At 43.8% G+C, this 23,645-nt stretch overlaps 2 protein-coding genes across 7 annotated transcripts; one reads left to right on the top strand and one right to left on the bottom strand.

Annotated features, from left to right (window-relative positions):
* Positions 1-533: 533 nt before the first annotated feature.
* Positions 534-3,643, bottom strand: aamdc (adipogenesis associated, Mth938 domain containing). 4 transcript variants are annotated; one of them, XM_080504334.1, is made up of 5 exons: positions 3,506-3,637; positions 2,436-2,623; positions 1,950-2,045; positions 801-911; positions 534-628 (listed from the first exon to the last, which is right to left on the bottom strand). In XM_080504334.1, exons 2-5 carry the CDS (start codon positions 2,565-2,567, stop codon positions 623-625), a joined length of 345 nt encoding a protein of 114 aa, XP_080360460.1. In that variant the 5' UTR covers positions 2,568-2,623; positions 3,506-3,637; the 3' UTR covers positions 534-622. The 4 variants fall into 4 exon arrangements, with proteins under 4 accessions (XP_080360460.1, XP_080360458.1, XP_080360459.1 ...); XM_080504332.1 differs by having other exon boundaries at positions 534-911; positions 2,436-2,594; positions 3,506-3,643; XM_080504333.1 differs by having other exon boundaries at positions 534-911; positions 2,436-2,572; positions 3,506-3,640.
* Positions 3,644-4,199: 556 nt separating this feature from the next.
* ints4 (integrator complex subunit 4) lies at positions 4,200-19,262 on the top strand. 3 transcript variants are annotated; one of them, XM_080511944.1, is made up of 24 exons: positions 4,200-4,294; positions 5,153-5,347; positions 5,898-6,015; positions 6,833-6,939; positions 7,074-7,188; positions 7,512-7,597; positions 8,533-8,583; positions 8,689-8,777; positions 9,561-9,681; positions 10,572-10,643; positions 10,724-10,898; positions 12,301-12,506; positions 12,590-12,732; positions 13,677-13,792; positions 13,901-14,034; positions 14,679-14,845; positions 14,952-15,045; positions 15,638-15,718; positions 15,813-15,943; positions 16,097-16,135; positions 16,799-16,958; positions 18,520-18,663; positions 18,761-18,881; positions 18,989-19,262. In XM_080511944.1, the coding sequence occupies exons 1-24, from the start codon at positions 4,241-4,243 to the stop codon at positions 19,177-19,179; spliced, it is 2,910 nt and encodes a 969-aa protein (XP_080368070.1). In that variant the 5' UTR covers positions 4,200-4,240; the 3' UTR covers positions 19,180-19,262. The 3 variants fall into 3 exon arrangements, with proteins under 3 accessions (XP_080368070.1, XP_080368069.1, XP_080368068.1); XM_080511943.1 differs by having other exon boundaries at positions 16,076-16,135; XM_080511942.1 differs by having other exon boundaries at positions 15,813-16,135.
* Positions 19,263-23,645: the final 4,383 nt, after the last annotated feature.

Here is a 23,645-nt window from a genome sequence, read left to right as displayed (position 1 = left end):
ACGGAGAGGCGTACGTTAAAGATACGTGTTGACGTAATCACGTCGTGGTGTCACGTACGACAGGGGTGTAAAACGTTAATCCAGGGGTGTCCAACATGCGGCCCGGGGGCCAGAAGTGGCCCGCCACAGGATCTAATCCGGCCCGCCATGTGATTTAATTTTTTTTTTTTTTTAAGTATAAATATGAAAACTGACAGAGGCTGATCTAAAAACACTAGATTGGCAAAAATGACATTCAAAACCGGCCTTGGTCAGAATTAATTAATGCATCTGTGGTCACATGACGCAACCCCTTTCACAATAAAGGTGTCTAATTTATGTGAAGTGATACTTTAGACACGTAAACTCAAAAAATATTTCCAGATGATGACAAATTGTTTTAATCCTGAATAGAAATATATCTAGATCCAGATATTTTTTTTGTTTTTTTTTTGTAAATATAATAATATCTGATTAACTTTAAAATGTACATTTCAGAATAGACTGGCAAATTCTTGCAGTTACAAAAGGATCAAAAGAAGGAAAGACTCTGATATTTATCCATATCTGCAGTTTAATATGTTGTGTTTGACTTGTTCGGCCCCCCCAGAGGTCAGATCAGGTTGGAAGTGACTTCTACAGCTCAAAACTGTAAAAGGGTGAGAAAGTGAGAAAAAGATGATCAATGTCACAATGACTCCAGGAAGTTGTATTTTGTCGTCATCCAGAGAAAAGCTCAGAACAAAGAGAAGCTGGAAGCTTCTGTAAACGTGGATTCCGGACGAAGACCATCAGCAGGTGGAGTGGAAGACTCCTCCCACCTTGGCGCCCTGGCTCGCCAGTTTATTGTATTCGGCAACGGCCTTTTCTGTCTGGAGAACTTTGACGTCAACTCCTTTCTGTTTCACAAAGTCCAGAGTGGCGGGAGGAACCTGAGACGCCACACACACAAACAACAGAAATGAGACATCGGAGGCAAGTTTGAGTTTATACGGCAACGTTTTGAAAATGAAGTTTGTTTCCACGGCACTGGCATGAACACTATGATCAATGTAGTTAGCATGCTGGGCCACTAGATGGTGCCGTTTGTTTTTGTAATGAAACCACACGCACACACACACACACATGCACACATGCAGGAGAGAACAATCTGCTGGAAACATTCAGAGTGGGAGTAAACGGACAGTGGGGCAGTGGTGGGCATGCGCAGAAGCAATGTCTCAGAAAAGTTGCGTTTTACTCCATTTACACAGCTGCAGAGTTGGAGAGTTTTCAAAAAGTTCCACCTTGGGAACTGTTTTCAAAAAAGTTCCACCTTGGGAACTGTTTTCGAAAAGTTCCACCTTGGGAACTGTTTTCGAAAAGTTCCACCTTGGGAACTGTTTTTGAAAAGTTCCATCTTGGGAACTGTTTTTGAAAAGTTCCATCTTGGGAACTGTTTTCGAAAAGTTCCACCTTGGGAACTGTTTTCAAAAATGTTCCACCTTGGGAACCATTTTCAAAAAAGTTCCACCTTGGGAACTGTTTTCAAAAAAGTTCCCGGTTTTCAAAAAAGTTCCACCTTGGGAACTGTTTTCAAAAACTTCCACCTTAGGAACTGTTTTCAAAAAACTTCCACCTTGAGAACTGTTTTCAAAAAAGTTCCCTGTTTTCAAAAAACTTCCACCTTAGGAACTGTTTTCAAAAAATTTCCACCTTGGGAACTGTTTTCAAAAAGTTCCACCTTGGTTTTTCAAAAATTTGTATTTTCAGTGGCTCCAAGCATCGTCATCATGTAAACAGACCCCAAAACACAATGAACGTTTTGCATCTCGACAGGCTGCACATCAGCTGCTAAAACATTAGAACCGGGTTCTAGATATTCCCTCCCAGAGGTAGATCACTCTACAGTGTTAAGTTGGGTTTAAAAAAACAAAAACAAAGCAGAGTTAATTGTGTGCCATTTCTTTTGGTGTTGTGCGACGTTTCACCTGCAGAGCTTCATTCATGCCTCGGCCAATGACGAGCAAGTCGATTCCCTTCTTCAGCACCTCGTCCAGGTCACCGGGTTGAACTCCGGGGCGATGCTGCGGCCGCATGACAAGAACGTAGAATCAAGCTCGTGCGAAGAAAGGTTTGATCACAGATAATGGGTAGAGTTCAGAACCCTTCCATGGTCGGTGTGAGAGACGCTGCTGCTTCTCCAGGATACCTCCATCCTTTAGACTCTTCTATTCTTTATGTGTTTCATCATTATACTTTGACTGTTTACTCATTTGTAATGTTCAATATGTGCACCTTGTTTAACACTTTAGAAACAGGCACTGTGGGTCTGTTAGGCACCTGCAGGGGTCTTACAGGGTGCATTAGCTGAAGTGTGGTCCAGTGTTTCCGTGCTGCACAATTAAAAGCTGATTATAGAACCCATGCACGCCTGGACGTCACGTGTACATGTGAAGGCGTGTGCAACGACTCACCTCGGTCCCGGTCTCCCTCCAGTCCCAGGTCCGGCTGCCTCCGGGCCAGACCTTACAGTCCTTATAGGTGGAGGAGCAGCCCTTCACCTGCATGTGGCCCCAGGAGAGATCCGAAATCTCCGGAGAAGACATGCCTCCTGCAGGACCACATCCAGAAGACTGGAACAACCATGGCTTTAAGACAAGAACTTATAATCCACAATAATTAAGTCAAAGTCAAAGTGAGCTTGAGTGTCAATTCTGCTGTACATTCAAGACACACACAGTGGAAACCAAAGTTTCTTTTGCTTGCCCTCCAACAGTGGAGACATACAGTATATCACATAGGGTAAAAACAGAGAACAGAGACAAGTTAATCAGCCAATCTTGAGAAAAAAAATACAAAAATAGAGACTATTGGAAAGAAAAGCAGTGCAGGGTATTAAAATAGAAGTTATAAGAAATTAAAATGTGTTTACTCAATATGATACACTCTGAAATGTGCAATATACACCTGAATGTGCAATTTCTCATACAATATACCCCTTAATTGTACAAAATATAATACAATATACCCCTGAAATTTAGATTTTAAGTCCATTGTTCCACAATATGTCTCATATCCAATAACAAAAATTAAATCAAGTCAAATCAAACCAAAACACAGACGAAAGATCAAAATTAGATAATTCACTGAAAAAGACCAGCTAAATTCTCCTCGACACTTTGTGTGTTAAAGAAAAGCTAGTTCATATTTAGTAATTGTTAAGAAGCAGCTTTACTTGAGGCAGTTAAATTCAGGGAGCTTGTTTGAAGGCCAAGAAGTGTCGAGTGTGGCGGAATGTGTGATCTAATCTGTCCTATTTATACACTGTTAGTGTTCATACTTTATTTATGACAATAAAAAAAACGCGTTAAAGAATAAAAAAGACTGTTTCTTTTTTCATTTATGAACCAACTGTTTGTTAATCACAAGTGCATATAAACACAATCTTGTTGTTATTTTTGCCTCTTTAGAATTAGAGACACTGTCAGATGAGCTGTTACTCATCAGAGCTATTTCTGACCGGAACTGAAAGAAAAACACTCACAAGTTCGACACAACTCCCTCCGTCACACTGTCAACACCAGTTCATACGAACTCCAACAACTTAGAGAAGAAGTTGATCCAGGAATCACAAGATATTGACAGACGTGCGCCAAACCGAACCAATACAAGTTTGTTTCCTTGTCCAGTTAAAGGGGAAGGCACCTAAATGTTACCGCACGAAGTTGCTGCTCGGTGTGGAGGAATTTAATCTGAATCAAACATGTTGATGTGAAAAATACTTTTAGCAAAGGTGATTTTTTTTTTCATTTCTGAATCAATAGTTTTTTTTGAACGTGTAATTCTGAATCATCACAGACATGAAAAAAACAAAAAACTTTTATTTTCTTTTTGAAGGCGCTAAAAGGAAGTGATAGCCTGTGTGTACATGTCGAACTTTACTTTAATGTAGTTACCTCCGACGGCCGCTAGAATGTAGAAACACAAAACAACAAGGCTGGAGGCTGAAATGAGTCCCACAAAGCATTGGTTTACAGTCAAATGCATTAATTATTCTCTTGATCCGGTTTTATTTGTTTATTTATAAGTTTATGTGGTTTTGTTGTTGTTTTTGAACCTTTTTACACACTCCAGATCAACGATGGCGCTGTTACCCCTCCTGTACCTGGATAAACCACCACTTATCCGCCGAAGAAGAAAAGCACACGGAAAGCGAAGAGGGACATTTCGTGTTGTGACTGAATTGCGAAGCTAAGCTACGCTAGCAGTTCCTCTCGAGATGGCAGCGCATTTAAAAAAACGAGTGTACGAAGAATTCTCCAAAGTCGTTCAAGTGAGTTCCCGAAAGCTTTATTTCTGCTGTTGGCTTTGGACAGAGCGAATAAAAGCTAGTTATTAAAATGGTTGATTTAACTTAGCCGATGCTATATGAAGAGTTAAAGGCTAACAAGATATCAGACCGACTTATAGCAACATCGAATGAAATAAATGTGAATGACTGATATTTTAGAGGAATTAACTAAACTCAATGAATCATTACTGAATAGTAAAACAATCCAGGCATTATTTCATACAGTTTTATTATTCTGTGTATATTTTTACTAGTTAGGACTTAAAATATTACCCTTTATGTCTATGAACATATGTTCATATTTACATTCTGTCACATTTTTTCTACATCCCACTATATTAGATAAAAGACATTCAAAAGTAAACACAAACACAACCAGTGAGATATTGAGACGCCTTGTTTTAAAAACAAACATCTGGCCACACAGAAATATTGCACAAGGTTCAGTTGATGAATAAAAAACTAAATAGATTATTGCTACTTTGATTCTCAAGCTTCCAGTATATCAACCATGATTGATTCTGAGCAAATTTGTCTTTGACTTTCGTGAAAATACATTTGGCATATCAGCAAAATCATAACGACAACAAAAAACCCTAAATATTTAATCCAAAGACGTGATATAAAGGTGGTGAAACACGGTTATAGCAGAGGTTAACGTCTTAGATTGTAAAGATGTATGAAAGTGTCATTCCCTATTCTCCACTTGATAACACAATGAGAATACCGAGGAATTTTGAAATATATTCCGTTTTGAAAGAGTCTGCTTTAGGTGCATTCAGAAGACTATGAGAGAAGAATTTCAGAGAATTTTACGGTGAGTTTTCCGTTCGCTCCCAGATTCCTCACGAGGAAGCTCCAGCGAAGAAGCTGCGTCTGTCCAAACCCAGTAAGTCTGCAGCTCTGCACATCGACCTCTGCAAAGCCTCCAACTCCACTGACGCCCTGCTGTACCTGCTGCAGTTCGCTCGCAAGCCCGTGGAGGCGGAGAGCGTGGAGGGCGTGGTCCGAATCCTGCTGGAGCACTACTACAAGGTAAAGGACGCCTCGTGTGTGTAAAAGCCCAACAACCGGAAAGAGGGAGACAACATTGCAAAGTGTCAATCATTTCAGTAAAAACACCAATCGGGCCAGAATCATGACCGGAAATGAGTTTCTCTCAAAATTAAGACGGAAAAACTAAGAACAAATTGTGGAACATTTCAGGAAAAACAACCATATGAAGAGCAGCGTCACTCAGTGGAGGTGCAATACAGCCATGAAACGCTGTGAACTCAGTCGGATTTGTTTATTTCTACATCACATTTTCCCTCAGTTAGTCTTGTTTTAGTGAGATTGAATGAGAATCCTTGGAATATTCTGAAAAATGAGGATCAGCCCAAACAAAATGACGAGGGGAAAAAAATCTCCAAGCCAGTAGGATCGTGTGTTTTTAGCTCAGCTTTTAGCTTCCGGACTTCACGATGTTCACCAGACAAGGCCGTCCATCTTTGATATCGCTTGGCGACGCCTGCGACCTGGACAAACGTGTACGTGGACAGACGAAGAGCAAAAGAGCCTGAAAGTTGTTGTCTTGGGCCCTCAGGAGACGGATAACTCTGTGAGACTGAAGATCGCCTCTCTGCTGGGCCTGCTGTCCAAGACTCGGGGCTTCAGCCCCGACTGCATCGTCGGCGACGCCATCAACGCACTCGGCAACGAAAGTAAGACACACGGACCGAATCTGAAACTAAGAACGAGAACTCAGATGGACTTTCTCATTGAGACTGAGCAGAATCTAGAAAAAAAAAACACTTCATGTGTTTGTTTTTGACGACTTTTTAAGTTATTTTTCTTATTTCACTGGACGTCTGTGTGACGACCCTCCGAGGATGGAGGGTCATTGACTTTCTGTGGCGACGCCGGTTTATTTGTTTACTTAAAAGGATGCGCCAAAACGGCACGCCAAAACGACGGCACATACAAAACAATCGTCACGTCGCAATTACTCACAATCTCAAAGAACAAAAACAACAACAACAACACTAAGGCTGCGTCTCAATTCTCCCCCTTGGCCCTTCATCTTACCCCTTCCCCTTTGAAGTGCGCGTTCACGAGAGTCTGAGGGGCGTCCCATTTCACTATTGTAGCAGGAGGTGGAGATGAACCACACTGACGTCTGTCACTTTATCTTTCACCGGCAAAGTTCTGTGCTGCCATCTAGTGGTGAAGAGTATTTATACATGATTTCTCTGCAACACACTGTCGGCTGTGAGAGCAAGTGATTTTTTAGAAAAAATGTGAAATTGGATCATTTCCCACGGCTCACCTGACTAGATCTCGCGGAAACACCAGCGTGCCGCGGCGCGGCGGTTGAAAAACACTGGTCTAGAGCACCGTTCAGACACGAGGCCATTCACTGTGCTTCACAAAGAAATCAAAGAAATGCATTTTGTCCGGCGGCACGTCTCCCGAGTTTCCAGGAGTTTTTTGAAAGTAAATTTTTTTGGAGTCCCTCTAAAAGAAACGTGTGTTCAACAGAGTCTCACCAGGTTCTGGCTCAGCTGCTGGACACGCTGCTGCTCATCGGTACCCAGCTCCCCGAGAGTCCCACCGTCAGGCTGAGGCTCATCGAGGTGGCGTACAAGGTGTGGCACACACACACACACACACACACACACACACACACACACACACACACACACACACACACTAGTACAAACTCAGCGTGACTCTGCGAGAAGCCAGTCAACTGGGGCGTTTCAATCTTCCCGCTCCACAGCACCTGTCTGATGCGTATTTCGGCGTGAGGAATAAGTGTCTACAGCTGCTGGGATGTCTCGGGATGGTGGACGCTCCTCCCGCAAAAGAGAGCGAGGGACCCGGCTCGTCGCTCGGTGTGTATCAGTCAATCTCACACACACACACACACACACACACACACACACACACACACACTCACGCGAGAACTGATATTCTCAACAAGCTTGTGAAGAAGCCAAAGTACATACATCCCAGAATAGAATGTGGGTGAGAGCAGACGGCTTCGCCGATACGTCCGACTATGTCTCTGCTTTCAACTGTGTGAAATACAGATTACAGACGAGGAAACGGGCGTCAAAAGTGTGTGTTGCTTTGTGTGCGACCCCCCCCTGGAAACTCCTAATTGATCACCACGGTACCGAGAGCGGTTGTAACGTGTTCTTACTGTGGTGTCCAGGAGCAGCGAAGGACGTTCAAAGCGTCATCAGTGACTATTTCGGCGACCAAGACCCCAGAGTCCGCACCGCAGCCCTCAAAGCCATGGTAGGATTCAAACCAACACACTCAACTCTTTTCTGATGGCTGCAGCCATTCTGCAAGATTAGATTAGATTAGATTAGATTAGATTAGATTAGATTAGATTAGATTAGAAGCTTTATTAGAAGCTGCAACAGTATGTGCAACAACCCCTGCATCTATGACACTTTATCAGTGCCACTTTATCTAAGTCACCTTATCTATTCGTCACTTAATTGACCACTTAGGACTGACCTGCACTGCCAACACTGGGATTATTCACATTTTTTTCTTACTATAGTATGTTTATTGTACTTTATTCTACACTTTGCCGCCCCCCATCATAGTTTATTCTCCTTGTATCTCATCCTATTGTATATTTTACTTTAGAACTTATTATACTTTATTATAGGTTGTGATTTTTTATCTTATTTTTTAGTCCTATTTGATAGTCATTGTATATAAGATCCCTCTATTCTACTAACTGTTTGCACATTCCTTGTCTTTCCTTTCCTCATGAGTCCTTAAGAGCTGAATGTTACGAGTACATTTCTCCACTGTGAGATCAATAAAGGCTTATCTTATCTTATCTTATCTTATCTTATCTTATCTTATCTTATCTTATCTTATCTTATCTTATCTTATCTTATTGTCATTGTACGTGGTACAATGAAATTGCGGTGTAGCTCCAGGAGACATACAATGGAACACAGGCAGCCATTCTCACATTCAGCATCGCATTCATCTCAGCAGACACACCATACATACAGAATAACCTAAACATTCACACACACATTCAGCTCACACACACCCAGCTGAGGGAGTAAGTGAGGGACATTAGTGCAGTAAGGTAAAAAAAAAAGAAATAGTGCAGTGCAGGCTATAATACCGATAATAAGTTACAGAAAAAATAAAAAAAACTAGCTACTTGAGGTAAACGACTTCTTCTGCTTGTTCTGCAGCTGCAGCTGCATGAACGAGGAATGAAGATTCATCAAATCATCTACGAGCAGGTACGATCGCCCGTCGTTTTGAACTGTCGGACAATGATGTGACTCCATGGATCAATATTGTGTGTGTGTGTGTGTGTGTGTGTGTGCGTGCGTGTGTGTGTGCAGGCCTGCCGGCTGCTGTCAGATGATTACGAGCAGGTCCGTTCTGCAGCAGTGCAGATGGTCTGGGTGCTCAGCCAGCTGTATCCAGAAAGGTGAGGGTGCTCCACCCTGAACACCACCTCTTAGCTCACACAACAAACACACTAACACGACATCGAGATGGCTCGGCGTCAAGTCTTTTCCCCCACAATGCCGCCGTGACCTTTTCCTCTGCAGTCGTCGTCCAAGTCGCTCTGTTGTGGTTTGATTTGACAGTTAAAACCAGGTGACGTGTTTCCGTGCTCGTTTCCCAAACTGGAGACACGACCAAGCTCAACGTGGCAAAGTCACGAGCTGCTTCAACGTCTCGTTGTCCTGCCGAGTGGCGCCACCTGGTGGGGAGAAAGAGGCCGTTTCTGCTCGTCTGTCTGTAGATTATTTAAGTGTTGAATAGCTGCCGTGGCTCAAGCCATAAACTCTGAGGTTCACAGACACACACACACTTGTTGGGATTTATGGTTGGTAATTAGCATGAATAATTACTGTAAGTAATAGATCGGTAATATTTCGCACAGGAATATTAACTCACTTAAATCACCTTTTGACAAACGAGACTGAAATTTGGTGTTAGCTATTTCCAGCTTAGCCGGTGGTGCCCCGATTCCATTATTATTTGATAAATAATCCATTTATTCAAATTAACAATTTTTCATTAATCAATTATTTTTGATCATTTATTAACTTTTGAGTAATTACTCAATGACTCCGAGTTGCTAATAAGTAAATGACCGTTTACTTCCATTAGTAATTCCAATTTTTCCCTAAATGACTTTCGGTGGTCTGAATGAAACGCTGGTTTCCTGCGAGCGTTGACCTTGATCTTCCTCCCAACTCAGCATCGTGCCCATCCCGTCGTCCAACGAGGAGATCCGGCTGGTGGACGACGCCTTCGGGAAGATCAGCCACATGGTGAGCGACGGCTCCTGGATGGTCCGGGTGCAGGCCGCCAAAACTCTGGTGAGGGAACAGAACCACGCCAACACACACACACACTGAAGGCGTGGCCTGCTTCAAGTTCACACACAGAGTCCGCTGAGCCGCTTTTATACACACTTTTATAAATTCACACCGGTCCTCAAAGCTGTTTTGAAAGATTCTCTAAATAAGACGCTTTGTTTTTGTTGTATAACTCATTGATTGTTCCATATCTGACCTATTGTATTGAAGTGTGGGGAAAAGCCTGTAAAACATACATTAATCCAATTTTCCTTCTACAGAAAAGAGCGATTAGATTCCTTTATTTAGACGACTAAAAACACTGAAATTTAAAGATTTAGTGGAGTAGAACCTTCTAAAAACCATGTTTAAAGCTCATTTGGAAGTTTTACCGAACAAATTGCAAAACAGATTCGCCAAGAGAAAAAGTAGATACGAACTGAGGTTTTTACAAAACCCAGGTTTCAATCGGCCGTAATGGAAAAATGCATCTCAATGGAAGTGGAACCGTCTTGATTGTAAAATTCAAACTTCTAAATCCATTGATGTGTTTAAGAAACTTGTTAAATGATCAATGTTACAGAAATACGACACTGCGGAGCAGCAGATCAACCTTATTGATTTATTTTGTGTTTGATGTTTTGGAAAAAAAAGCGGCTGCATGTTACGGCTCAAATGAACTGAACTGGAACTGTAAAGGATTTTTGTGTTGATAAGGGGCAGACATTATACGTTTGACTTCTTTCTGCTCCTTTTCATGCATATGAAATGCTGCTGTTGCCTTGTTTTAAATGAATGAAATAAATAATAGAATGAAAAAATGAAACCGAGCTCCTCGCACAGTCACGGCGTCGTTCTGCGATTTTTGACGACTCGGCGTGACTCACAAACGCCTTCCACTGTGTGTCCAGGGCTCCATGCTGCAGGTCAGCCCCCACTTCCTGGAGCAGACCCTGGACAAGAAGCTGATGTCGGACCTGAGAGTGAGTACTTCCTGTTTCTATGAGGTCCGCGGCGAGTCGCCGTGCGCTCACCGACCCCGCGGCTCTCGTCCGTGTTGCAGAGGAAGCGCACGGCTCACGAGCGAGCCAAGGAGCTCTTCGCTTCCGGGGAGTTCTCCTCGGGCAGGAAGTGGGCCGACGACGCCCCCAAAGAGAAGCTGGACAGCAACACCGTCAACCTGATCGCCTCCGGAGCCTGCGGGGCCTTCGTCCACGGCCTGGAGGACGAAATGTTCGGTACGGAAATCTGTCGCTCGCTTATGTTTTCAGGTTTTAGTCCAGGTGTGGGGAAAAAAAAAAGCACAAAGGGAACAAGAGAGGTTTGAGAGTTTTCAGCGCAGCTGTGTTATAACACACCGTCTCGTGAGTCGCACAGAGAAAAAAACCACAATTCCACCTCAGACGACGGTGGACTTCTTAATGATGATGGCAGCAGAATATACAGAAACTCTGCTGGAGACATTTTGGCTTATTGCTAGGGATGCTCGATATTGGCTTTTCTACTGATATCCGATATGCCGATATTGTCCAACTCTTAATTTCCGATACCGATATCACCGATACCGATATCACCGATACCGATATATGCTGGCTTTTTACATCAAAACTGTTAGGTAACAACAACATAAAATATCTCCTACTGTGGAATTAACACATTATGCCTAATTTTATTGTGATGCCCCACTGGATGCATATGTGCATCAAACATGGCTTTCCAAATGTACACACTGAGAAAAATAAGAGAACAACAACTTAAATTATGGAAAAAAGTGCCATATTTATTTAATGTTAGAGAGAAACCTCAACAACAAACTCAACAACACCACAGACAATATAAAAAAAAAGGAAGAGGCATATCTTCAGTCCATTAGTTGTAAACAGTCAATGAATTAAGAACTGGCCACAACTTGTCAAATAATAGACTCAAACTGGGCTCAATCTCTTTTAAGAGTAACAAAATAGTGTAAATATAAACAAGAAAGGCACAGAAATGCTCACAAAATTAAAACAGCCCTCCTTTAAAGTGCAACAAAAACAAAGACTGAAGTTGACTCGTCCATAAACTATGTATAAAAAAAACCAATACATTAAGAAATTAAATACGAGAATAACACATAAAAACTAGATGAAACCCAGGTGCTGACTGTGGAGGTTGGTGAAGCTTCCAGAGATTCATAAAAACAGCATACAGAATAAAATACTCTGCCCTAGACTGAGTTAAAAGCCGACTTAAAAAAGTGAGTTTTCAGCTTTGATTTAAAAAAGGCGGAGATCAGTGGTGGTGTGAATGTCGGGGGGGCAGATTGTTCCTCAGTCTGGGAGCAGCGACACCCCACTGTTTATATCTCCACCTTGGAACGTCTAGAAGAAGCCGACCTGAAGAACCAGGGTCACTAGAGTTAAAATACCAGACAGGAAAGAGTTTTTAGTCAAACTGATCTGCCGAATCTGTAGTTTCTGTCTCGATACTTAGAAGTCTGGTTCCATTCCTCGTCTTGACGTCGGTAAAGATCGTTGGAACAGATTCAAGTTTTAGCTATCAAGATGTGGTGGAGCTCGAGGTGTTTCCCGTGTGGATGTGACAGAAGGCAGGTGAGAATCGATCGGTCTGTCTTTTCTTCCCCGGAAACGTCCGCAGAGGTGCGAATAGCGGCGGTGGAGGCGCTGTGCCAGCTGGCCCGGTCCTCGGCCAGCTTCGCCGAGAAGTGCCTGGACTTCCTGGTGGACATGTTCAACGACGAGATCGAGGAGGTGCGGCTGCAGTCGATCCACGTGCTGAGGGAAATCTCCACCCACATCACGCTGCGGGAGGACCAGCTGGACACGGTGCTGGCCGTGCTGGAGGTACGTTCCTTTTCTCCACCGCCGGCTTCCCCGGGGAACGCCGCGAAAAAGCCACCCCCTGACGACGTGACGCTTGTGTCCAGGACAAGTCCCGGGACATCAGAGAAGCCCTCCACGAGTTGCTGTGCTACACCAACGTCTCCACCAAAGAGTGCATCCAGCTGGCTCTGCTGGAGCTGCTGAAGAACCTCAACAAGTATCCCACCGACCGCAACTCTGTCTGGAAGTAAGAGTGTCTCCCGGCGCGGTTCAGGCCTCGTGCACTGCAAAACAAATTCCTCCCGGACAAAAAAAACTCTACTAGAATGAGAAAGTTAATACTTAAAATAAGCAAAATTATCTGCCCACAGAACAAGAACGTTTTACTTGACGGGATTTTCGACAATGATCTTGAAAATAGCATCTTTGGACTCAAAACAAGTTTTATTTTCATGTGTTATTATTTTCAAATCTTAAAATAAGAAGAGTGGACTTATGAAATGCCTTTGGTTGCTGCTCAGTCGTCTTAAAATGAGAAAAATGCTTGTTTTAAGCCAAACGGCACTGATAACTAGTTTTATAGATATTTAACAACTCACTGTAAATGTCCTACATGCACTGAGTACATCTCTTTTACCTCTCTGCACTGTGTGTATAGCAATCCTGGCAATTTACTCTTTTTTTAGAGGATTTTTCGTTTTTACTGGATTGTTTTCTTTTTTTTCTTTTTTGTGCTCTTTTTTGCTCTTGTTTAGATTTTTACATATGTTTACATATTTAAATTCCTTAACTTTATAAGTTCTGCACCTTTTTTGCTTGAGCTGTTGTGAGTTTGTGTTTCCCCCTGGGGAGGAATAAATAAAGCTCTCTACTCTACTCTTAATACTCAACGCCAAGACCATTCTAGCTAATAAGAAAATAAAGTAATAATCGTCTTAAAACTAGAACAATAATCTTAGCGGCCAATTTTGTTTTAAGCCAAAATGGACTGATTAGTCAAAAACAAGCAATTTTTCACTTAATTTAAGAAATCACATCTTGCCTCGATTTTACTTTTTGCAGCGTGACAGGCTGCTTATCTTTGATCTTTTGATCTTGATGTAGATGAAAGGCCCACAGTGGCTCTCCCCGGTGAAATCCTCCACGTCCTCAGCTCCGACCGATCTTTGAAAACTCTCTCTTTCCTCTCAGGTGTCTGAAGTTTCTGGGTTCGCGCCACCCGACGCTGGTCCTCCCGCTGGCCCCGGAGCTGCTCAGCACACATCCGTACTTCGACACGCCAGAGCCGGACATGGACGACCCGGCCTGTATCCTCCACCCGCCGGGCTCCTCCTCTAATAAGCAACCACGTCCCTCTTTTCCCGAAGCTCGACTTCACTCAGTCGTTCCCCGGTCTTTTCTTAACCTGACCTCAGACATCGCGGTCCTGGTGTTGGTCTTCAACGCCGCCACGTCGTGCCCCACCATGCCGGCTCTGTTTTCCGACCACACCTTCAGACACTACGCCTACCTGAGGGACAGCCTGTCTCACCTGGTCCCGCCGCTGCGAGTGAGAGAACGCCGCACGTCAACACAAGGCTTCCATAGTTTTGATTTCATTCCATAGCTGTGTTGCAAAATCATCGTAATATTGGTGGAAAATCGTAAATGAGCTTTGATGTGAACCAAAAAATAAAAGCCGGAGTTCACGACACGGAGGAAAACTAAACTCCTGATCGTCTGACGAACTGATTCCAGACAAAGTGAGAAGTTGACATTTGAACCCTGGGGGACAGTTAAAGCCATTTACTGGTAATTTACAACATATTTTCAGAATTTCAGACCAGAAACGGTTTAAAAACAATCACGAACATCTAATGAAATGACCAGCAGTTGATTTTTTTTACACAATATTTATTGACGGAATGAAAAGTGACTTCAGGAGCTTGTTTGAATCTAGAAGATTCAATGTTTGATGGCCGGCGATCAGAGCGCGGAACCTTTGACTGGGAGGGTAGAACAGGTCGTCTTCAATCCCGACATTGTGTTTGGGTGTTAAAATGTGGCGAGGAGGAAACGTGAGCGGCAGCGTTCAGCCTGGAGGCTCCAACGCTGTTCAGAGCAGCCACATTTCCTCACGCGACGCTGAGTAACACCAGCTCTCTCTCTCTCTCCCGTCTCCCCTCGTCCCCCCCCGGCGGCGGGCTTCATCAGCTGCCCGGCCGGAAGCAGGTCTACGGTCTGGACTCGCTGGACTCGGGCCCCGGCTCCGGCTCCGTGGAGTCGGCGCAGGTTTTCCTCCAGCAGAGTCTGAACAGAGTGAGCACCATTCAGAACCTGGAGGCGGCGGGGGCGCAGGACCTGCTCAACTTCACCATCCGGTAAAAACACACGGCGAGGGGGGAGCTGCGGCGGCGGCGAGGGGGGCCTCCGTGTCTGTCCGCCTGACCTGAGCGGCGTTGTGTCTCTGCTCCGTGTGTCCTGCAGGGACCTGCAGCGGCTGGGGGAGCTGCAGACGGAGCTCGCCGGCGCCGCCGATTTCTGCGCCACGTACCTGCGCTGCCAGCTGCTGCTCATGAAGGTGTGTGTGTGTGTGTGTGTGTGTGTGTGTGTGTGTGTGTGTGTGTGTGTGTGTGTGTGTGTGTGTGTGTGTGTGTGTGTGTGTGTGTGTGTGTGTGTGTGTGTGTGTGTGTGTGTGTGCGCGCGTGTGTGTGTGAAGTAACAGCAACAGTATGTGCAATAACCCCTGCATCTATACCACTTTATCTACGCCACTAATTGACCACTTGTTAGGACTGAACCTGCACTGCCAACACTGGTATTATTATTTTTACTATAGTATGTCTATTGTACTTATTCTACACTTTGCCCCCCATCATAGTTTATTTTCCTCGTATCTCATCCTACTGTATATTTTGCTCCCCTTAGAACTTATTAAAGTATTTATATAATAATACTTTATTATAGTTTGGGATTTTTATCTTATTTTTTAGTCCTATTGATAGTCATCGTATATAAGATCCCTCTATTCTACTAACTGTTTGCACATTCCTTGTCTTTCCTTTCCTCATGAGTCCTTATAAAGGCTTATCTTATCTTATCTTATCTTATCTTATCTTATCTTATCTTATCTTATCTTATCCTCGAGTCACGGTCTCCGTCTGCTTCTTCAGGCTCTGCAGGAGAAGCTGTGGAACATGGCGGTCCCTCTCTGCCTGCAGCAAAACGTCACGGCAACGGCAGCAGCCCAGCAGGTACACACACACACACACACACACACACACACACACACACACACACACACACACACAGGACCACGTGCACACTGTTGTGTGTGTGTGGCTGCAGATCTTGGAGGAAACGTACAAACTGGAGTTCCTGTACAGCGGGTTAGAAAGTCGGCAGGTGGCCACCATCCATCATGTCCGCCTGCAGGCCAAAGCTCTGCAGCTCATCCTGACTGCTCGCACCAGGCAGGGGTCAGTGCACGCACACGCACACACACACACACACACACACACACACACACACACACACACACACGCACACACACACACACACACACGCACACACACACAGTCCACAACACGTTCTCCATCACTCCTCTTCAGGTTGGACTCTCTCGCCAGCAGCAGTGAGAAGTTTCTGCAGGACGTCGAGTCTTTTCACAGGTGATTGTTTCTCCTTCCTCTCCCCTCTGTTCAGACTTCAGACTGTTATTTATAGAGTCTGAGCTTAGTTTATTCGGACCTGTGCTTGTCCCCACATGGAAAGAACCTATACGAGGATATATGCGCATATATGAAACCTATAAGCAGTTTATATGCACATATCTGCGTATATATGCCACATATAGGCAAAATTGAGGTGCATATATGTGAATATACAGGCCGTATAGGTCTCCTGTACTGCTTTATTTCCATATATATATATATATATAGCCCATATCTCACTTTGGCAGCTGTCATACATTATCAAGGCAATGACTAAGAACTAACCAAAAAACAATTATGTAAGAAGAACATATACGTGCATATATGTAGCTATATAGGTACCTGTATGCACGTATATATGTACATATATGTGCATTTATGCACATCTAATATAGGAAAACGGCCAATTTTATATATGTCACATATATTAAAAACCTATATCAAAACCTATATTAAAACATATATGTTTATACAGGTTCTTTCCATCATGGGATAAGGGAGGCAAGTTCCTGCCTGTACTCGAGTACTTTAAATCCCCGGTGGCCCGTGAGACAATGCCGTGAACGTTTCACCCGCGTTGTGTTGAAGCTCTCGCCCTGGTGTGTGTCCTGCCCCGTCCAGGCTGTTCGTGACGGAGCTGCCCCACCTCCAGGACAGTTTTGTGGAGAAGCTGGTGGAGCTGCTGCCCCGACTGTCGTCCTGTAAGCCGGCGGAGGTGGTGAAGATCCTCCAGACGACCCTGAGGCAGAGCGGCTTGCTGCAGCTCCGACTGCCCGAGCAGGTAGGAGCGCCTCCGGAGGTAGTGATGGTCAAATTTGAACGAATCGTTCAAAACCCGCGAGTCACTTTACTGAACGGCGACTCGCGAGTTTTCACGTTCATTAACTCGTTCACTGAGTCATTCTTGCTACAGCCTCCAGCCGCAGAGAGGAAAATACAAATGTCACTGTTCTGCAGCTCGTCTAACTCCATTACTCACTTTAGTGGCTCTGTGAGAAAAGCAGCTGTAATGCTAAAAGAGCTGCTAAAAGCAGCTGTAATGCTAAAAGAGCTGCTAAATGAGCTGCTAAAAGCAGCTGTAATGCTAAAGAGCTGCTAAAAGAGCTGCTAAAAGAGCTGCTAAAAGCAGCTGTAATGCTAAAAGAGCTGCTAAAAGAGCTGCTAAAAGCAGCTGTAATGCTAAAAGAGCTGCTAAATGAGCTGCTAAAAGCAGCTGTAATGCTAAAAGAGCTGCTAAAAGAGCTGCTAAAAGCAGCTGTAATGCTAAAAGACCTGCTAAAAGAGCTGTTAAAAGAGCTGCTAAAAGCAGCTGTAATGCTAAAAGACCTGCTAAAAGAGCTGCTAAAAGCAGCTGTAATGCTAAAAGACCTGCTAAAAGCAGCTCGTAGCCGAGCCGCTAGCGCTAGCTGCTAAGCGCAGCCGCTTCCGCCTCCTTACAGTCACACGAGGCTTTCAGCAGCTCCAGTCAGCTCGTAGGTGAAGTTCAGCACGAATGACCGACTCACCTCGTTTCCGTCGTTCAGCTCACATGCCCGAGTCACCTCGAAACTCGAAAGAGTCGTTCACTGAATCGGTCAGTAGCACTTCCACTGTGTCGTTCACCTCGTGAGCGGTGAGGCTCCGCCCCTCCCTCACCTGAAAATCTGCAGCGGCGCTCCGCTCAGGAAGTTTCTGAGTGACGGCGGAGGAAAAAAACACACATTGTTTGTTTCACAAAGCTTGTAGAAATAAATATATGAATAATACATGAATAAATACACAATAAACAATGTTAAAATGCCACTGTAGCAGGTATTGTGTTACATTTAATATTGTCCCCTATACTTAGTTCTGCCCTATGAACGTCACATTATTTATTGATACTAGTAAAAAAAAGAAAATCAGAACATTGGAAGGGAAAAAAAACTATAAAATAATATGTATATATTGATATATACTGTATATCTGACATTCTGGATGCCAGGTCTTTATTCAGTTTATCTCATTTATTTTCTGATTCAACTAAACCTCAGGAACAACACACATAATCTAGAATAAGGAGACCAGGATCACTAAAAACTAGTGTGTACTTATTGTTTATTTTCCTCAGAAGTGTTTCAGCATTTTACTATGAATACATGATTCTCCCCCCCCGTGGTTCATGTCACAGTTCAGCTGAGCCTCCAGGTCCTGGAGGTGGTAATAGTGGGCATGCGCAACTGACTCAAACGACTCAAATGACTCAGACAACCGATTCACTTGGATGAATGACTCAAAAACCCGCGGGTCCGTTCAAGGAGTCGGGTTCAAGGAGTTCAAGGAGTCGCAGCGCTCACTGACCGAATCTCCGCGCCGGCCCACAGATCCACCGGGCCACGGCCGCCATCATAGAGCCCACGGGGGAGTCGGACAACCCGCTGAGGTTCACCTCCGGCCTGGTGGTGGCGCTAGACATCGACGCCACGCTGGAGCACGTCCAGAACCCTCAGAGCTCCGTGAAAGTCCAGGTCCGTGCGAGCGTCCACATGTGTTGTTGTTGTTGTTGTTGTTTAGCCGGATTGAAACGTCCGACGTGACTCGCGTTGTTGTTTACGTGTCGTCCAGGTCCTGTATCCAGACGGTCAGAGTCACGTGATCCACCCCAAACCTGGAGACTTCAGGAAGCCGGGACCCGACAGACACCGGCTGATCACACAGGTGTACCTGTCACACACTGCCTGGACAGGTCAGTCGGGTTCTCCACTCTGTGAGGAGGAACCAACATGCGGGAATGAAGCACTGATCTGGGAACAGCTGGCAAACGTTTCCCCGTTTTCTTCCGGTGTCTCTCAGAGCCGTCTCAGATTGAAGTGCGCCTCCTGCTGGCTTACAGCTCCTCCTCCTCCTCCTCCTCCTCCTCCTCCAAGTCGGGATGGAGCGACAGCGTGGACGGCCCGGCGCCGTCAGAGGCGGCGGTCGAGGGCACCATCCCGTTCAGCAAAGCCGTCAAAGTCTACATCATGCCCAAACCGGCCCGACGTTAACATGTCACACGCTGGAGTTTCTGCCTTCATTTCCTTCTGCCTCTTCCCCTGGCAACAGTTGAAAACTCTACATTAAAGTTCATTCATCCGCTCTTTGCACTTACTGTGTTTCCTGTGTCTGCCCTCTAGTGGCCACCCACAGTAACTACAGCTACAAACGCCCCCTTTTCCTTTTTTTTTTTTTATTCCTTCAAAATCACAGTCTTCAATATTTGTGCCAATAAAGTGACTGAACATTGTGAGACTTCAGAGAGAAAGGGTTAGGGTTAGGGAACAGCATCAGAGGAAGAACTTGACCTTTCACCTCTGTCGCTTTTCGTCAAGTCTTCAGTTCATCCAGGAAACACACCAGACTTCCCGTCTGGGTTCCAACAGCAACACTTCGTTTGAATTCCTCTAACTTAACTTTGACTGTTCTAATGTTTGACATAATAGGCCACAAGGTGAACCATGAAAAAGTGCTTGAAAAGTTATTTTTGTTCCTTTAATGCTTTAAACTACTTGGTTTTTTTAATGTTTGTGTAGACTATACACTTATGGACTTTGGGTTGTAAGTTGTCCGCAATCTATCCTGCAGTTTATTTGTCACAGGCCATAAATCTTTAAAGTATACATTTAAAAAACGAAAATTCTGTGATGATGCCTAAATTAAACGGGCCAGGTAGGGCTCATTAAATACATTTACCAACCGTTAACTTTAACAGCACTGTTTTAACTGGGTGTTATCTTGACGTTAAAGTTAAAGCCAATACTGTAATGAAGAGTTACGCCTTTATGGAGCCCCGGAGTGGCTAAAGGCAATAAATAAATTATATATATTTATTCACTAATGTCGCTTCCATCCAGTCATATTTGCCATTATGGAACTTTGAGATCAAATGATACAGACAACATGAGATAGTGGTGTTTTCTAACTAAAGCATGTGAAATACAGACGTGTTAAACTCACCTTGGGAGAAAATTTCTCATGTCTGCTTTACAGCAAATAAATGATCTTGGGGCTTATTTTTCACCATTTGGGCATTACATAGTGAATTTCTGCTCCTTTCGCTTTATTTCTGGACGTGTCTGAATCAAATGCTTCAGCATCAGGAGGAATGGAGGTGTAGAATTGCAGCTCGACAGCCGTTTCCGCGGCAACCTACGTAACCACATGCTGATTAAAGTTCTATTTCACATGAAGCCATTAAAAGGCTCATTTTATGGTAAAAAAAAAAAAAGAAAATCCAAGCTTTCATTTACAGTAGTATGTAGTTAGTTTAGTAGTTGCTGATGAACCAAAAGTATTGCTTCATTATAAAGAAGTTGTGTGGAGCGCCTCAGTGCAGCCTCATGCAGACTCTCCCTCCACAACCAGGAATTCATGCTCCTTTCGTTAAAATCTTCATAGACGAGTTGAAATTGACGCTGGTACAAACCTGCTTGTCCGTAACATTTAAAGAACTCTGAAAATACACTGATGTGTATGAATGTGAATAAGGAAGCAGAGGGAAGCTGAAAATATCTCCCAAAGGCAACAAATTACAGATGAGACATTTCCATGACGTCAAACAAAATTGGGTTTTATTTACACGTTTAATTGACAGAAAACAAACAACAGGCTCCCAGAAAATGGCGTCTCTGGTTCACCATCGTGAAGCTCTTTTCTTCTTCTGTTGTTTTGCTTTCTTCTCTTGTCTTCTGGTCACAAACTTCTTTCCTTGTCCCGAATCTGAAAAACAAAATGTGCTTAGTGTTAAACAATGCTGGTTAAACAGCCCATCAACCAAGGTTACTGCAGCTCTCTAATTAACTAGATAGAAAATAAAGCCCATCCAACCGATCCAGTCATTTTTCAGTCATGAATAACAGCTTGTCTTGTCATTGAGGCGCTTACTTGGATTATCGTTGGGCTGGTTCTTTTCCGTCGGGGGGGAGGAGCAGTCAGAGGTCGTGACCTTTGTCTCCTCTTTATCAGGTTGTGGTGATCTTTAATAAGCAAGAAGGAAAATTGTTAGTTTCAGTTCAGTTCGTCTTTTTTCTTAAAATACTAAAACTCCTCAGAGCGGTAGAGTTTGGACAAATACCTGTTGACAGAGGCTGGAGGTTGTTGTGGGACATCTTGTGCCGGGGCCTGGTCCTTCTTGCTCACGTCAGACGGACTATATTTGGACCAATATTTGCATCCGGGCCAGGTGATGCTGGCAAATAGTGGCTCAATATAGTCGTATTCATAAGAGCTGCAGCTGTCGCACTCCTCTAGGGGTTTGCTGTAAGAGTTCACATTGGAAGAGAAACATTACAGGTCATTACACTCAACAGCTTGCAAAAGCACAATGATGTTGAATATTTGCAACACTTAGCAGCTATTGTATTGGTCTGTTTGTTTCAAAAGACTCAAAATCATCAGAGAGAAAGTTTGGACAAAATACCTGTTGACAGTCTCTGCATGGTCCAACTCCTCCAGGTGCTTTTCGTTGGCTGGAGTCTTTTCTTCACTGAAGGTGATGCTGGAGAAAAGAGGCTGAACGTATTCATATTCGTATGACCTGCAATTGTCGCACTCCACCACCTGGTTGCTGTTGGACCTGGTGATGCTGGCAAGAAGTGGCTCAATATATCCATCATCCTCAGAGCTGCAATCATCAGAGAGATAAACATTACAGGTCATTACACTCAACAGCTTGTAAAAGCACAATGATGTTAAATATGTGTAACACTTAGCATCATTGGGTCTGTTTTAAAAGACAAAATCATCAGAGAAAGGAAGTTGTGACAAATACCTGTTGACAGTCTCTGCAATGTCCAATTCCTCCAGGTGCTTTTCGTCGTTTGAAGACTTTTCTTCAGTGAAGGTGATGCTGGCGAAAAGAGGCTGAATGTATTCCTCTTCCTCAGAGCTGCAATCGTCACACTCCACCACGTGGTTGCTGTAAGAGTTCACAATGGAAGATAAACAATCATTACACAGCTTGGAAAAGCACAATTCTGTTAAATATGTGTAACATTGAGCAGTTATTTCATTTGTTTGTTTAAAAAGACTCAAAATCATCAGAAATAAAGTTTGGACAAAATACCTGTTGACAGTCTCTGCATGGTCCAACTCCTCCAGGTGGTTTTCATTGGCTGAAGTATTTTCTTCAGTGAAGGTGACGCTGGAGAAAAGAGGCTGAACGTATTCATATTCGTAAGAGCTGCAATTGTCGCACTCCACCACCTGGTTGCTGTTGGACCTGGTGATGCTGGCAAGAAGCGGCTCAATATATCCATCCTCCTCAGAGCTGCAATCATCAGAGAGATAAACATTACAGGTCATTACACTCAACAGCTTGTAAAAGCACAATGATGTTGAATATTTGTAACACTTAGCATCCAACTCATCACTGGGTCTGTTTTAAAAGACCAAATTGTCAGAGAAAGGAAGTTGCGGCAAATACCTGTTGACAGTCTCTGCAATGTCCAACTCCTCCAGGTGCTTTTCGTCATTGAAGGTGATGCTGGCGAAAAGAGGCTGAATGTATTCATCCTCCTCAGAGCTGCAATCATCAGAGAGATAAACATTACAGGTCATTACACTGAACAGCTTGTAAGAGCACAATGATGTTAAATATGTGTAACACTTAGCATCATTGGGTCTGTTTTAAAAGACCAAATCATCAGAGAAAGGAAGTAGTGACAAATACCTGTTGACAGTCTCTGCATGTTCCAACTCCTCCAGGTGCTTTTCGTCGTTTGAACTATTTTCGTCACTGAAGGTGATGCTGGCGAAAAGAGGCTGAATGTATTCCTCTTCATCAGAGCTGCAATGGTCACACTCCAGCACGTGGTTGCTGCAAGAGTTCACATGGGAAGATAAACAATCATTACACTCAACAGCTTGCAAAAGCACAATTATGTTAAATATGTGTAACATTGAGCAGCTATTTCATTGGTTTGTTTGTTTGTTTGTTTGTTTGTTTAAAAGACTCAAAATCATCAGAGATAAAGTTTGGACAAAATACCTGTTGACAGTCTCTGCATGGTCCAACTCCTCCAGGTGGTTTTCATTGTTGAAACTCTTTTCGTCACTGAAGGTGATGCTGGCGAAAAGAGGCTGAATGTATTCCTCTTCCTCAGAGCTGCAATCACCACACTCCACCACGTGTTTGCTGCAAGATTTCACATTGGAAGATAAACAATCATTACACAGCTTGCAAAACCACAATGATGTTGAATATTCATAACACTGAGCAGCTATTTCATTGGTTTGTTTGTTTAAAAAGACTCAAAATCATCAGAGAGACGACGAGAGGACAAATACCTGTTGACCGACTCTGCGAGGTCCAACTCCTCCAGGTGGTTCTCTTCAAGTGAACCCTTCACTTCTGGAAAGAAACCTTCCTGCACCGAGGGAAACCCATGGCTTGTTCTCTCCTGGCCATTCTCCACCTCTTCATGCAGGTCCTTCAGCTCTTTTTCCAGAGCACCGATTTTCTCCTGCCGGTCAT

This window comes from Blennius ocellaris, assembly GCF_963422515.1.
Source record: "Blennius ocellaris genome assembly, chromosome: 2".
NCBI classification, from domain to species: domain Eukaryota; kingdom Metazoa; phylum Chordata; class Actinopteri; order Blenniiformes; family Blenniidae; genus Blennius; species Blennius ocellaris.
Note: the sequence above shows the minus strand (reverse complement) of the source record. Positions and strands in the feature narration are given on the sequence as shown.

Coding starts and splice junctions, on each gene's coding strand:
- aamdc (XM_080504332.1), bottom strand. CDS start 2,567: ATGTCTTCTCCGGAGATTTCGGATCTCTCCTGGGGCCACATGCAGGTG. Junction 2,046..2,435: donor GGAGGGAGACCGGGACCGAG/GTGAGTCGTTGC, acceptor ATGCGGCCGCAG/CATCGCCCCGGAGTTCAACC. Junction 912..1,949: donor GCATGAATGAAGCTCTGCAG/GTGAAACGTCGC, acceptor GTGGCGTCTCAG/GTTCCTCCCGCCACTCTGGA.
- ints4 (XM_080511942.1), top strand. CDS start 4,241: ATGGCAGCGCATTTAAAAAAACGAGTGTACGAAGAATTCTCCAAAGTC. Junction 10,899..12,300: donor CCTGGAGGACGAAATGTTCG/GTACGGAAATCT, acceptor AAACGTCCGCAG/AGGTGCGAATAGCGGCGGTG. Junction 14,035..14,678: donor ACCTGGTCCCGCCGCTGCGA/GTGAGAGAACGC, acceptor GGGCTTCATCAG/CTGCCCGGCCGGAAGCAGGT.